Source organism: Colias philodice, chromosome 9, assembly GCF_061535455.1.
Source record: "Colias philodice isolate Cphi_HAF_F1 chromosome 9, ilColPhil1 Martin Lab GWU primary, whole genome shotgun sequence".
Classification (NCBI taxonomy): Eukaryota; Metazoa; Arthropoda; class Insecta; order Lepidoptera; family Pieridae; genus Colias; species Colias philodice.
In genome coordinates, this window is record NC_143094.1 from 8,522,323 (window position 1) to 8,534,850 (window position 12,528).

The 12,528-nt window shown below is 33.6% G+C and overlaps 2 protein-coding genes across 2 annotated transcripts; one reads left to right on the plus strand and one right to left on the minus strand.

Moving 5' to 3' along the window:
* Positions 1 to 356: 356 nt before the first annotated feature.
* Positions 357 to 9,273, minus strand: LOC149485987 (NCK-interacting protein with SH3 domain). The gene is made up of 10 exons (XM_089699285.1): positions 9,121 to 9,273; positions 8,825 to 9,009; positions 8,460 to 8,754; positions 7,840 to 8,048; positions 6,906 to 7,139; positions 3,380 to 3,502; positions 2,866 to 3,049; positions 2,456 to 2,677; positions 1,882 to 2,054; positions 357 to 1,499 (listed from the first exon to the last, which is right to left on the minus strand). The coding sequence occupies exons 1-10, from the start codon at positions 9,140 to 9,142 to the stop codon at positions 1,308 to 1,310; spliced, it is 1,839 nt and encodes a 612-aa protein (XP_089555411.1). The 5' UTR covers positions 9,143 to 9,273; the 3' UTR covers positions 357 to 1,307.
* Positions 9,274 to 10,474: 1,201 nt separating this feature from the next.
* On the plus strand, positions 10,475 to 11,043 carry LOC149485988 (lebocin-4-like). Its single transcript, XM_089698731.1, has one exon. It carries the CDS (start codon positions 10,534 to 10,536, stop codon positions 10,978 to 10,980), a length of 447 nt encoding a protein of 148 aa, XP_089554857.1. The 5' UTR covers positions 10,475 to 10,533; the 3' UTR covers positions 10,981 to 11,043.
* The last annotated feature ends 1,485 nt before the right edge of the window (positions 11,044 to 12,528 follow it).

The window sequence follows — 12,528 nt, forward strand, 5'->3', positions numbered from 1 at the left end:
TTATCAATCCAGGTAGAAATTCCCATGCGTACTGCCACATCCCCCGTTTAAACAATAACAATGCAGGGTCGTGTAACAGGTTAAGAAAGTTCCTTAGAAAAAAAGTAGTTACTTTTGTGCAGTCACAATTTTAAAACTATAACACTTACAATTATGAAATAAATGGTATTTTAAAGTAAAAATGATGAGGAATTAGATAAGATTAAAAAAACATGCAGTTGTATGGGTCTTTTTTTGAAAAAAATTGCATTTTACTAAAATTGCAAGTATTTTTTTATTATTTTTTAAATTAAAGTATTAAAATATCAGGTAATTTACTAGGGAATACTAGTACATTCATTTTAATCTGCAAGTACATTGATTAAGCAACAAAATTAAAAAAAAATCATCAAAATCGGTGAAGTACAATCGAGTACAGAAGTGTTTTAAAAAAATATGACTAAAATTGTAAAGTTAAAATTAAAATAGTCGTATTTTTTTAAATATTTAGAGTAAAGAAAAAAAAACCATACCAAATTTCATGTGAGGATGTCACCTATCCACACTGAAGTGATGTGACCAGGTCTCCCTTACACCCTGTACTATAGCCAATCTTAGGTTAGCCAAATAAGGCCTTTATAAGTTATAACCGTTAAAGTCAAGTGAAACTGCTGTTAAATGCGTAAAATTTGCCTTGAATAAGACTTACTAACAATAATTAAATTTTGGAAAATTTTAACGATTTTTCAATAATATTTTGAATCCAGCCATCTTATCTTTGTTCAAATGATATGGACTACCATTACTAACATTTAATATTGAGAATTTAAGACATTTTTTAAAAAGTGAAATACATCATCAAACACGGAACATTACACAAATCCTTGTAATCCACACATAAATATTTATCTAACAAACGATATTAATCTTTCATTTTCCACCACATAACATACCCTTCATTTTCACAAAGAAATTTAATGTGCGCAATATCTTTTCTTATTTATAACGAATCCAAAACCCTTGGATATTACCATCGTAAAACCCCATCTCTAGAATTTCTAGAGAAATAATCAGTTAATTTATATCAAATCTAATACTTCAGTAACATACCTTTTACACAATTTTAATGTGCGCAATTTCTTTCCATACTACATACACGATACTTTTTAACCCTAGAATCTCCATCTAAGAAACTATCAGTTTTTTACATTCCATCCATATCCATTAAAGAAACTACCAATTAGTAACTGCTGGCCCTAACACACACCAAGACTCAATCTATTGAACACCAAAATCCTACTTACCGTTCTAGACTATTCTAGAAACTTCTAGGCCTTGAAGAACTGTGGGAATTCATTGGAAATAGCCCTCACTAATGCCTGATCTTCCCGGCTACTGTCTCCTTCTTCGCAGAAGATTCGCGCAAAACATCGCAAGAGATCGTCGCGACGGTGCAAGTGGGTTCCGTACTCTGTGTTGCGGATTATGCCTTGGAGAACTTTCAGGTATTGTTGACGGCGCTGAAATTTTTTCAGGGGGTTATTTTAATGTATTTTTGAAGTGAAAAAAATTTAGTGTAACATTTTTTCGTTACGTAGTTTCACTTACGTACACTAGTACACACACACATTTTTTTTTAATATATTTTATGTGAACCTCGAAGTAGGCTTTCTGAAGGTATGATTGTGATTACTAATTGAGTCACTGTAAAGATGTCACTGTGAAGATGTTAGTCGGGTCTAAATTTTCGAGCATTAATAATGTGAAATAATATTTTAATTTATATAGATTCAACATTGTTTATTGTAAGCTGTATATTTATAAATTAATAAAACTATTATTTGATAGTTAAAAAAAAACAATTTTATAAGAGATTCATTATAATAAATTAAACATAATTACCGGATCCCCGGGCGACAAGTCGGCCAACTGTCGCACGATAATATCAATGGCGACTTTCACGTCATTTGTGTAGAAATGGTCGGCAGTTTTCTTGCGACTGAAGAGATCTATCACCAGTTTGAGTACTGAGTGCGTTGGCGCAGGCTCGTGGTCGAATATGCGGACGGGATCCTCTGTAATAGGTTTTATCATGATATTTTAATTATTTCGAAATAAGAGCACTTACATTTTAATGTTTTTTTTCCATACTAAATAATTAATAGTGAAAATAATACTGGTTGCATTTGAAAGGGTAGATGGATAATTAAGATTGAAAAAAAATATGTTTGTAACTTACGAAACGAAACCACATAACAGACAAAACACTATATTTGTTCCCCGGAATACAACTTCGAAAGCCCACATTACGAAATGACACATTTTTTTTATTGAATAAGGCTAGTTTCTACATTTCCAAAAGGTATATTAGAAATAGGTTCTCGCACAATCAACAGTATGATGTATGAAGTACGAAACAAAATTTCAATTTGTTCATTTATTTTCGTAACTACCCACATAGTATTGTTTCACTCACCCTCTCGATTGAGCAACAGCAGAATCTTTTCACAGAAGGTCTTGGCGTTGTCCATTGTCTCGAGCGCATTCAGTAGAATGTTCTCGAAGGGATTGTCAAATTGCAAGTTGTACGCGAGTAGAAGAGTTAGGAACAAATCTGGTATTTGCTCATCTACGTCTGTTTCTGGTGGACTCTCAATCAGTTCTAGAAGGAATTGGGCGAATTCGACGCCGAGTTGTTCTGAAATCGAGAAAAAAATTAATTTCACATTATTTTGAGTCTGAAATGTGTAATACATATATCAGAAAGTATATTTATCTAGGAACAGATTTATTATCCGTCCGATGGCTAGCGGGTTGTGCCGCATGTCACGGGCGACTTCCGTGCAAAGAGCAACTTTCACTTTTTTATTCTTTTTTGAAACTCACCAAAGTGCGTGATCGGCAAGCGGTCGCCCATAGATAGCACCATAGACAACAATAACGCCGAGTGTGATAGGCGGCTGACGGCCCGTGGGTTGTCGCGCATGTCACGTGCTATTTCTGCGGGTAAAGCTGATAGAGCGAGCGTCGCTAATGCGGTACGTTCCAGACCACACATTACGCCGAACGCCTGTGAGTTGGTGGATTAATAGGTGCATTAGGAATTAACACAATATAAATAAAAAAATATATATCGAAAAAAAAATCTCATCTGCTTATTAGATGGGCGATGATCGACCTTATATGGGCTCTTAGACTGTATGTTAGTAATGTTACTCAGAATTATGTAACTGTTTACGATTGAATACATTTTCAAAAAAAATTTTTAAGAGAATCTTTTTATTTAAGAGTTAGAAGATAAAGAAATATAAGTAAAATATGTTTTTTAAGGAACTCATTACAATCAAAAATCCTAAATTTTTATCTTTATTAAGTTAGAATAGTTAAGATGATCAAGTACCTGTAACAAAAGTTGTCTAAGAGGCCAGCGAGTTTCCATCTGGTAATACTGCACAAGGGTTGAGACATAGGCATAACGATGGCTGCTCAACACATGCTGCGATATGTTCACGTCTGCGTTGGACTTTGAAATAAAAAATTAATTATTCATCAAATTAGGCACATTTCTCAACAGGATAGAATAAAGGCGTCCGAAACATTAATTCAGATAAAGAACTTGTGCATTTTAAATGTATATTAGTCTAAATTGAGAAAAAAATAACAAATTGAGATATACAGGGTGTCCCACAGTTGGTACACCCTGTATATCTCAATTTGTTATTTCATATTCATTTCATAGGGTCATTGACAAAAGTGCTGATGTTGCGCTTGCTTTTGAAGATTTCTTTAGTAGTGTCCCTGTTAGTATTACTAAAAAATTAAATTCATCATCAGTGCTTGCGGAGTCCTATTTGAGGGACCATGTTGCGGAGTGTAATGTATTATTTGAATTGCGACATGTGACTGCAGATGAAATTGTTAAAACTTTTAAAACATTAAACTTAAAAAAAACATGTGATCTCTGGGGAATGTCTGTGAATTTAGTAAATAATATTATAGAAAACATTGCCAACCATTTAGCGTTTATATTTAATCAATGTTGTGACTGTGGTATATTCCCTGATACATTAAAGTTTAGTAAAGTTATTCCTTTATTCAAAAGCGGTGACCAAGAAGACTGTAATAACTATAGGCCTATTTCTATTTTACCAACTTTGAGCAAAGTCTTCGAGAAATTGATTTTAAACCAATTATGTAGTCATTTTGTTTCAAATGGTTTACTGCACGCCAAACAGTTTGGTTTTACAAGGGGGCGCTCTACCACTGATGCTGGAATAGCTCTTTTGTCACATATATATAAAGCATGGGAAAATTCAAAGAATGCTTTGGGGATATTCTGCGACCTTTCTAAGGCTTTCGACTGTGTAGAACATTCCACTCTATTACGGAAACTAAATTTTTATGGTATCAAAGGTTTATCTCAGGACCTCATAGCTTCATATCTTCAGAACAGGGTACAGACCGTTGTTGTTAATGGAGAGAAATCTTGCGGTGCGCCGATTAACATTGGTGTTCCGCAGGGATCTATCTTAGGACCGTTTTTGTTCTTAGTGTATATTAATGACCTACCTTATTATTTGCAGGATATGTGTGAAATAGTACTGTTTGCAGATGATACCTCATTAATATTTAATGTGGATAGATATGACACAAATGTTGACGAAGTAAACTCTGCTCTTTTACGCATATCTAATTGGTTTAATGCTAATAATTTATTATTGAATGCAAAAAAAACAAATTGTGTAGAGTTTATCCTTCCAAATGTAAAAAAGGTCAAAAGGGATATCATTTTAAACGGGGAGGTATTATACCCTGTCGAGTCTACTGTTTTTCTTGGTTTGACACTAGATGAGAAGCTACAATGGGGGACCCATGTTGCCACCACCGCTGCTAAGCTCAGCTCAGCTGCATATGCAGTTCGAAGAATAAGGCACCTCACCGATGAAGATACGGCTAGATTGGTTTATTTTAGTTACTTTCATAGCATTATGTCCTATGGAATTCTACTATGGGGCAGGGCTGCAGATATAGAAACTATATTTATATTACAGAAAAGAGCCATACGCTCTATATATAATTTACGTGCTCGGGACTCACTAAGAGATCTCTTTAAGAATATTGGTATCCTCACTGTACCATCACAGTATATATTTAATAATGTTTTACATGTACACAAAAACGCGGACTTACACACAAAAGTAGGAGATAGACACTGTTATGGCACAAGGAATAGAAATAAAATTGAAATGCCATTTTATAGGTTAGCTAAAGTTAAAAATTCATTTATGGGCCAAGGTATACGTTTTTACAATAGAATTCCTCATAGTATTAAAGAGTTTAGTAGTGTTAAATTTAAAACTTATTTAAAAAATGTATTAGTTCAGAGAGCCTACTACAGCATTAAGGAATATATGGAAGATGAAAATCCATGGAGGGTTGTCGCGTAAGAATAACAGGACAGTTCTTTGGCATATTATGATAATATATAATATTATGTAGTTAGATGTAAGTAACATGTAATGTAAAATTATATTGTATATGGACATGACTTTAAAAGAGCAACTATGGAGTTTCTTGCCGGTTCTTCTCCATAGATACTGCTTTCCGAATCGGTGGTAAATTTAAAGAATGTAATGACGATTCAAAAGTGCTTCTGGAAGAAGTCTAATTGAATAAATAAATGTTTGAGTTTGAGTTTGAGTTTGAGTTTGGTATACTAAGCTAAAAGGAGGCTATAGTTTTGCATACGCTGAGTACGTAAAAAATACTTATAAAATTCCAGGCGCATTTTTTTCAAATAGATGACTTCTTTAAACTTTATGTGTAAGTACACCCATAACAAGCAACCCGCCCAACTTTGCTACCAGCACGTGAGCAGCGAAGCGGTATATGCCGGCTGCGCGAAGCTAGAGAAGAAAACATGAATTTTCAGGAAAAATTTAGCAAAAAATTTTTGACGTAATTTTGTTGAAGTATTTTTTACGTGATCAGTGTATGCAAAACTACAAGTCCCTTCGCGCTTAGTATACCAATAGTGGGACACCCTGAATATTGAAAATCAAATGCTTACCTAGTACTATAATAAGGGCCGATTTTTCAATGCTTGGATAAAACTTATCCGTCCAAAAAAGTATTACACGATGATATTAAAATGTCATGTAAACTGTCAAATACGGGCAATTAGGATACGTTTTTAAAATGGTAGTTTTATACATTATTCGACGAATAAGTTTTATCCAACCATTGAAAAATCGGCCCTATAATTACTTTAGACTTTAGAGCAATAAAGCTATGATATTTTAAAAATATATGAAATTTACTCTTAAAAATTGCATTGTTCGGTTTTATGATTATTGTGTGGTCATAATACATAATAAACATATAGTTGTGTTATATAATGAATATAATAGAAACAATATATTTTAATAGTATTATTTTAAATCCCCTTGGGGCGCGGTAAAATCCCGTCGCGTGTAAACAAACAATACTATTTATAAATATTCTATTCTGATAACTACAATTTCCTCATGCATAAGTAATACCTAATTGTAATAAAATATCTTATCAATATTCATATCCATATGTTAAAGAGTAATATGTGTCATATTTTATAATGTTTACTAAGAAAATTATGACTCCTAAGTCCTAAGCCATTACTGATGATTAAAATAAATGCAATTACAATGATTATTTATAGAAATCCAACATAAATCAAGCAAAAGAAAAATTAGAAAAAATCACTATTGGCTTCACAGAAATTCTTGAAAAGAAATGCAAAAGTAACATTAGCAAAATTAGAAAACTGTTACAAAGAATTTCACATTTCTTATTAACTGTAAAAACACACATTCAAAATAATATGTGTTCATTATTTATATTGTGCAAACAATATAATATCTAAATCAAAAACGTATTAATATCCTTACCATCACAGATATCAATTCCAGAAGCTGCGTCTGAATATCATGTGCATCATCATGCAACGCCCATCCCCTTTGCTGAGCGTCATTCGCAGCTTTCGACAAGGAGTTTAATGCCGTCATCATTCGCAAAGCATCGGGAGCGGCGTCTATTGCATTCTTTGGGCATGTTATGTTGCTATTCGCTTCTCTGAGTAGCGCATCTATGATTGATCGAGCGGCTCCGCCGGGAAGAAATTCCTTAAAATTTAATAAAGATTGTAAAGTAGTTACTTAATATTTCCCAATAGGGGATATGCATAAAATTTGAAATGGCCTAAAATATTTTTTTCTCGAATACTTATTATCGTAATATTATAATGAAAAGGATATTTTTTATTTACTTATTATTTAAACCCCTAAAATAATATTCAAAAAGTGCAAAATAAGGGAGCGAAATTCAAACTTCCAAAACGCGCCACCACTGGTCGAACGAAATGTGACGTCATCTGACAAGACATTGTATTCATCACTCCACAGTAAACACAGGTGAACACCCACTGGACGTGTCATGTGACGTCACGCAAAGCGCGCGCAAAATGGCAGCGTTTGAACTGCTTAAATTTTTTAAAAGTTTTAAATTTCATTTATAAAAATATCTAGAGTATTTTGAAGCCCATTAATATTTTTTTCTACGTTATAGAATAGTAAACTATTAATTTAAGACAATAAAGAAAAACATGAATATTCCCCATTAGCTGTTGAGTGTGTTGTTGATTGAGTCATGAGAAACAATTAACACTAGTTAATCTATTTCACTAGCCACTACAAAACTTATAACAAGATGAATTATTAATACAAAATTTATGTAAGATATTTTATTTTTTTACCAAGAACAGCATGCATCATTAGCATATTCAAAGTGAATATTTTAAAGTGATTTGAATATATCTATACCAACCCGCAGAGAAATCAGAACAGTCTCCACTGCTACTCTAGACATTTCATGACTAAGCTGCGTCTCCCGTCGAACGGCTTGCACAATCTCATAAATAGCATTGGGCTTTATGCTCTCACTACTATCCTGACTGTCGTCCTGGTTGTCAGTATCAGATGATACTTGGTTTGATGTTGATTTGATCATTGAATCTTTTCTTTTTTCATCGTCATCTGTTTGAAAATATGTTGACAATAAATATAATAAAAATAAAAGTTGTTGATTAATTTTTGATGAAACTATTATAATATAGCTTAAATTATTTTTCAAGAGTTTATATACTTACTACAATAAGTATTAAAATCTACTTTATAAAAATAAGTCAGGTTTTCCTTCCTGATGCTATTCCAGAATGCACAAACTGATTTCCACGGTTTTGCATTCGTTGGAAAGGTCTCGGGCTCCGTGAGGTTTATAGCAAAGAAAATTCGGGATAAATTTCAACAGAAAATCGGGAATAAATGAAATGTTACACAAAACGAAGCCATCTGGTGGCGAAACGGAGTTCGCCGGGTTTGCTAGTATGTTTAAATATTTTGTTGTTAGCTGGATATTTTATTAATCAAGATTACTATAATATTTACCTTTTGCACTGCTGTTTAGAGATCTTGTTGGTGAATCTCTTTCCTCTGAGAGATGTTGCTGCGAAACAACTGGGCGAAGATCAAATGACGGAGACACTCCATTAGGAGGTGTGCTGTCATCTAAGCGCGGCGGAGGCTTTGGTGCTTGTTGCTTTTTATGAGGCTTAGCCAAAACTTGTATTTGCTTCTTCTTCTCACTCAATCTAGCTAATAATTCCTGCTTTTGTGCCATTGTTGTGTCGTTCACATTTTTTATACAATCACTCAGAAATCCCAAGAAAAACTCTGGATCAACCTGTTTTAAAAGCGCGTGAATGTAATATAACTCTTCGAACATTGTGTTAATTGAGATAATAGATTTTTACCTTGACCGCAGCCACATAGTTAGATGGTACAAAACCAACTTGACCTTTCCTATTAATTACATGCCACCAATTCCTCTGTTTAGTATTAGTTTGTTGAAGATAGAAATATTCGCCCTCACAGAAACTTAACGTTTTCGCTAAAGTCGCCTCGAAATCGTAAAGGGATTTGAGCATTTCCAAGTCATCTGAAATTTAATAAACTCGTTAAATGTAACATAACATAGTGTTCATCTGCATGATGCTAAGAAATATAAAATTAAACTTTTAATATATTATTAATATTGATTGAAGATTACCCATATTTTGTCCGTCACCCATGATGGCCAGTTCCAAATACACTGTATGTCCTAATTCATCACTCGTTATTTTACGGAGTTGCTTATTATTTTTTATTCGGTTCCTTATTGTTTATATTTCAGTGTGGTATTCAAATAGAATAAATTATTAGAAATTTATCGATACCAACCTTTGACAAATAGAATTTTATTTCTGACATTGACATTCAATTCTACTATTTGTGGAATAGGCAAAATACACAGATCTATCAAGTAGATCTGTGGCAAAATAGGGTTCCCAATTCCTGTTTTAAATTTTAAATCTCTTTTAGAAATGTCTATGCCACAATCTATGCGACAGTAACAAAAACCAAATTGTTTGAAAAACAGACTATAGCGACTATAGTAATGATCATTAAAATTCGGCTGCTTTGTCCAGAATTTAACAAAATATGGTACCTGCCTCGAAAACCACTCTATCCATTCAAAAACAACATCGCAACATATCCGTTGAGAAGTTTTAAAGATAATCTAAGCATACATAGGGACAAACAGACAGATAGCGAAAGCGACTTTTTTACTTTTTAGGAAGTTTTTAGGTCATAAAATAATAAGAGGCTCATGAATCAAAGTTTAATTAGTTTTGCGCGCATTAGTATTTGGATAGTTAACTGATGCTAAAAACTATCTAGGTAGGTACATCGTCACTCACATTAAATCGTCTCATTTAAATTTTAAGCCTTGCCATTATTCTTTCATTTGTTTAAGTTAGTCTACATTTTAAAGCATAAGGTAGTTTTTATTTCATTGACTACACAAAGAAACATGTAGCTTTTTCCTGGTAAATTATTGGTTTATCATATTTTTTAAAGATTGCGAAGCTAAAAATTAAATTCAACAACATGTGAATTATTGTTTTCTTTCATTAGGTAATAGGTACCATATAATTAATGCTCTATTAAGATAAGCATATGTATATAATATTTTGTCAACATTTAAAAGCTCCGGGACTTTACCTATCCATTTTATTAATATTAGATATATTATATGTGTGATATATGGTTATGTTATATGGTTATGTTTATGTTTATGGTTGGCCGTCCTAAGTATCGCTGGGCGGATCAAGTGAATGACGATCTCGTGGCACTGCGCAGAAGAGACTGGCAAAACATCGCACTGTGCCGGGACAAGTGACGTCTTTTGTTGTTGGAGGCCAAGACCCACTTTGGGGTCACTGCGCCAGATAGTAAGTAAGTATTATATGTGTGTGTTTTGCATACATTGGGTTATCGTTGTTTCCTGATCTTTGTGTTTATACATCTTAGGGTAATCACCGGGTTTATTGCACCGAGACATTTTTCCTCAATACGGCGAAATATATAAACGCGCGTAGCCAGGAATGGGTATCAGTTTGTAATAAGACATTCATTCAAAATGTTGAAATTACTATCAGCTTTTGTATTGGCAGTTCTGCTGGCTGAAGTAACTAGCCAACGCTTTATTTTGCCAACGTATAGACCACCACCGAAAAGACCTGTTATTATTCGCACTGTGAGGGAAACAGGAGTGGAAGAACCAAAATGGCTATATCAAGGTGACATACCACGAGCACCAGCAACTGGAGACCATCCTAACTTGCCTTCTTATATTGATGATATTAAACTGGACCCAAACACAAGAGTTGCTCGGAGCTTGGATTCTCCTAGTGGTAAACGTTATGGTGGAGGATCTCATACATCTTCGAGAAGTGGGGATACTGGGGCTACTCATCCAGGCTACAATCGACGTAATACCAGGGGTGTGAAATTACCCCGTTACCCATTCCCTCATACGCCACCTTTCAACCCAAAAGTTCGTTTGCCTCAAATTAGAACTGCTTAAATTGAACTGTATTGTTATACGTATGTAACTGTTAATCCTATACATATAAATATGAAATAAATGATCTATTATATGTACTTACCTGAATTTTATTACCTACATAATTGTCCTGATGTACGCTTTGTTGATTTATTGACGAAATCCCGAACGGAAAACAAACAAACAAACAGAAATTAAACATTTCAAATTTATTTTTAAGAATCAATTTATTTAAACTTTGCTCAAATTAATAAGTATTATCATGAGTGTAGGTATAAATTAACTAAAAATTAAATTAACAGCGTAAATTTTGAATTTGTAATTTTTAGTGTGAGTAGTTGTACTTACTGAATTACCAAGAGCTTTTGAAGACGCGAGACTAAATTCTACGTTTAATTATAAACAAAGAAGAAAGATTTGATTGTTTGTATAAATTAAAAGACTCCGAAACTACTTACTATTCTACATTACGTATTTCTGAGCGACATATTATAACGGGTGATTTTTTAAGAGGTATAGGATTTGATTAAAAAAAAACACATAAAATTTGAAAAAAATTATGTAATCTATAATGGAATCGATAGAACGATCAATATAATTTAATGTTTGAATATGATTTCATGCAAATGCTGGCCGCGGCTCCGGTTTAGATGGCCCATTCGCAAGGCCTAATTTCGGCACACTCTCTACAACATATCGGCCGGTATATCACGAATAAATGCTTCAATATTGGCTACCAGTGTGTTAATCGTTGCTGGTTTATCCCTGTAGGCATAAGAAATATTTCAAAGGCGTTAGATCACATGATCTAGGCGGCCAATCGACAGGCCCAAAACGTGAGATAAACTGTTCGCCGAAGGCGGTTCTCAATTGGGCTATTGTTTCGCGTGCCGTGTGGCATGTGGCACCGTCTTTTTGAAACCACGTGTGAGGCATGTCCAATTCTTCCATTTTGGGCAAAAAAAAAATCGCCAATCGATGAAGTGCATCGCGCACTTCTTAACCGACTTCGAAGAGAGTGTCTTAACCGAGCATGCATTTTGATAGTAAAATTCAATAATTTGCAAGCGTTGTTCGTTCGTAAGTAGATTCATGGTTAAATTATAGACCAAACTGAACAAGTTTGATAAAGACACAAGACACGATTCACGCGTGATCTATCAAAAACAGTATTGCCAAAAAGATACCAGCAAAAAAATCACCCTTTATATTTTTTTTATCCCGGGTCAAACGAGACGAAAAATCCCACCTCTATGTCTTAATATATTACATATAAAATATTACAGTATCTTAAGGTATCCGGATACCTTAAGATACTGTAATATTTTATATTAGAGAATCTTAACATAAAATATTATAGTATCTTCACCGTGTGTGACGCGCTTTATTTTCACTTAAATAGAACAATGGTTATTGAAAATATGATTTTTTAATTTGAATACATTATAGAATTATTAACACAAAGCAAACAACTAATGACCTCATAATTTGACCAGGTTACTTTTTAGATAGGCATCTTTGCAGAAACCGAGTCATAATAATTGTGCCAGTAAATTATAATAATAAGTG

What these genes read in the sequence shown, in the direction of transcription:
- LOC149485987 (XM_089699285.1), bottom strand. Translation starts at nt 9,142, where the DNA reads ATGGGTGACGGACAAAATATGG. An exon ending in CTTGCCGATCACGCACTTTG is followed by an intron (nt 2,678 to 2,865) that starts GTGAGTTTCAAA and finishes TCTCGATTTCAG; the next exon opens with AACAACTCGGCGTCGAATTC. An exon ending in ACTTGTCGCCCGGGGATCCG is followed by an intron (nt 1,500 to 1,881) that starts GTAATTATGTTT and finishes AAAAAATTTCAG; the next exon opens with CGCCGTCAACAATACCTGAA.
- LOC149485988 (XM_089698731.1), top strand. Translation starts at nt 10,534, where the DNA reads ATGTTGAAATTACTATCAGCTTTTGTATTGGCAGTTCTGCTGGCTGAA.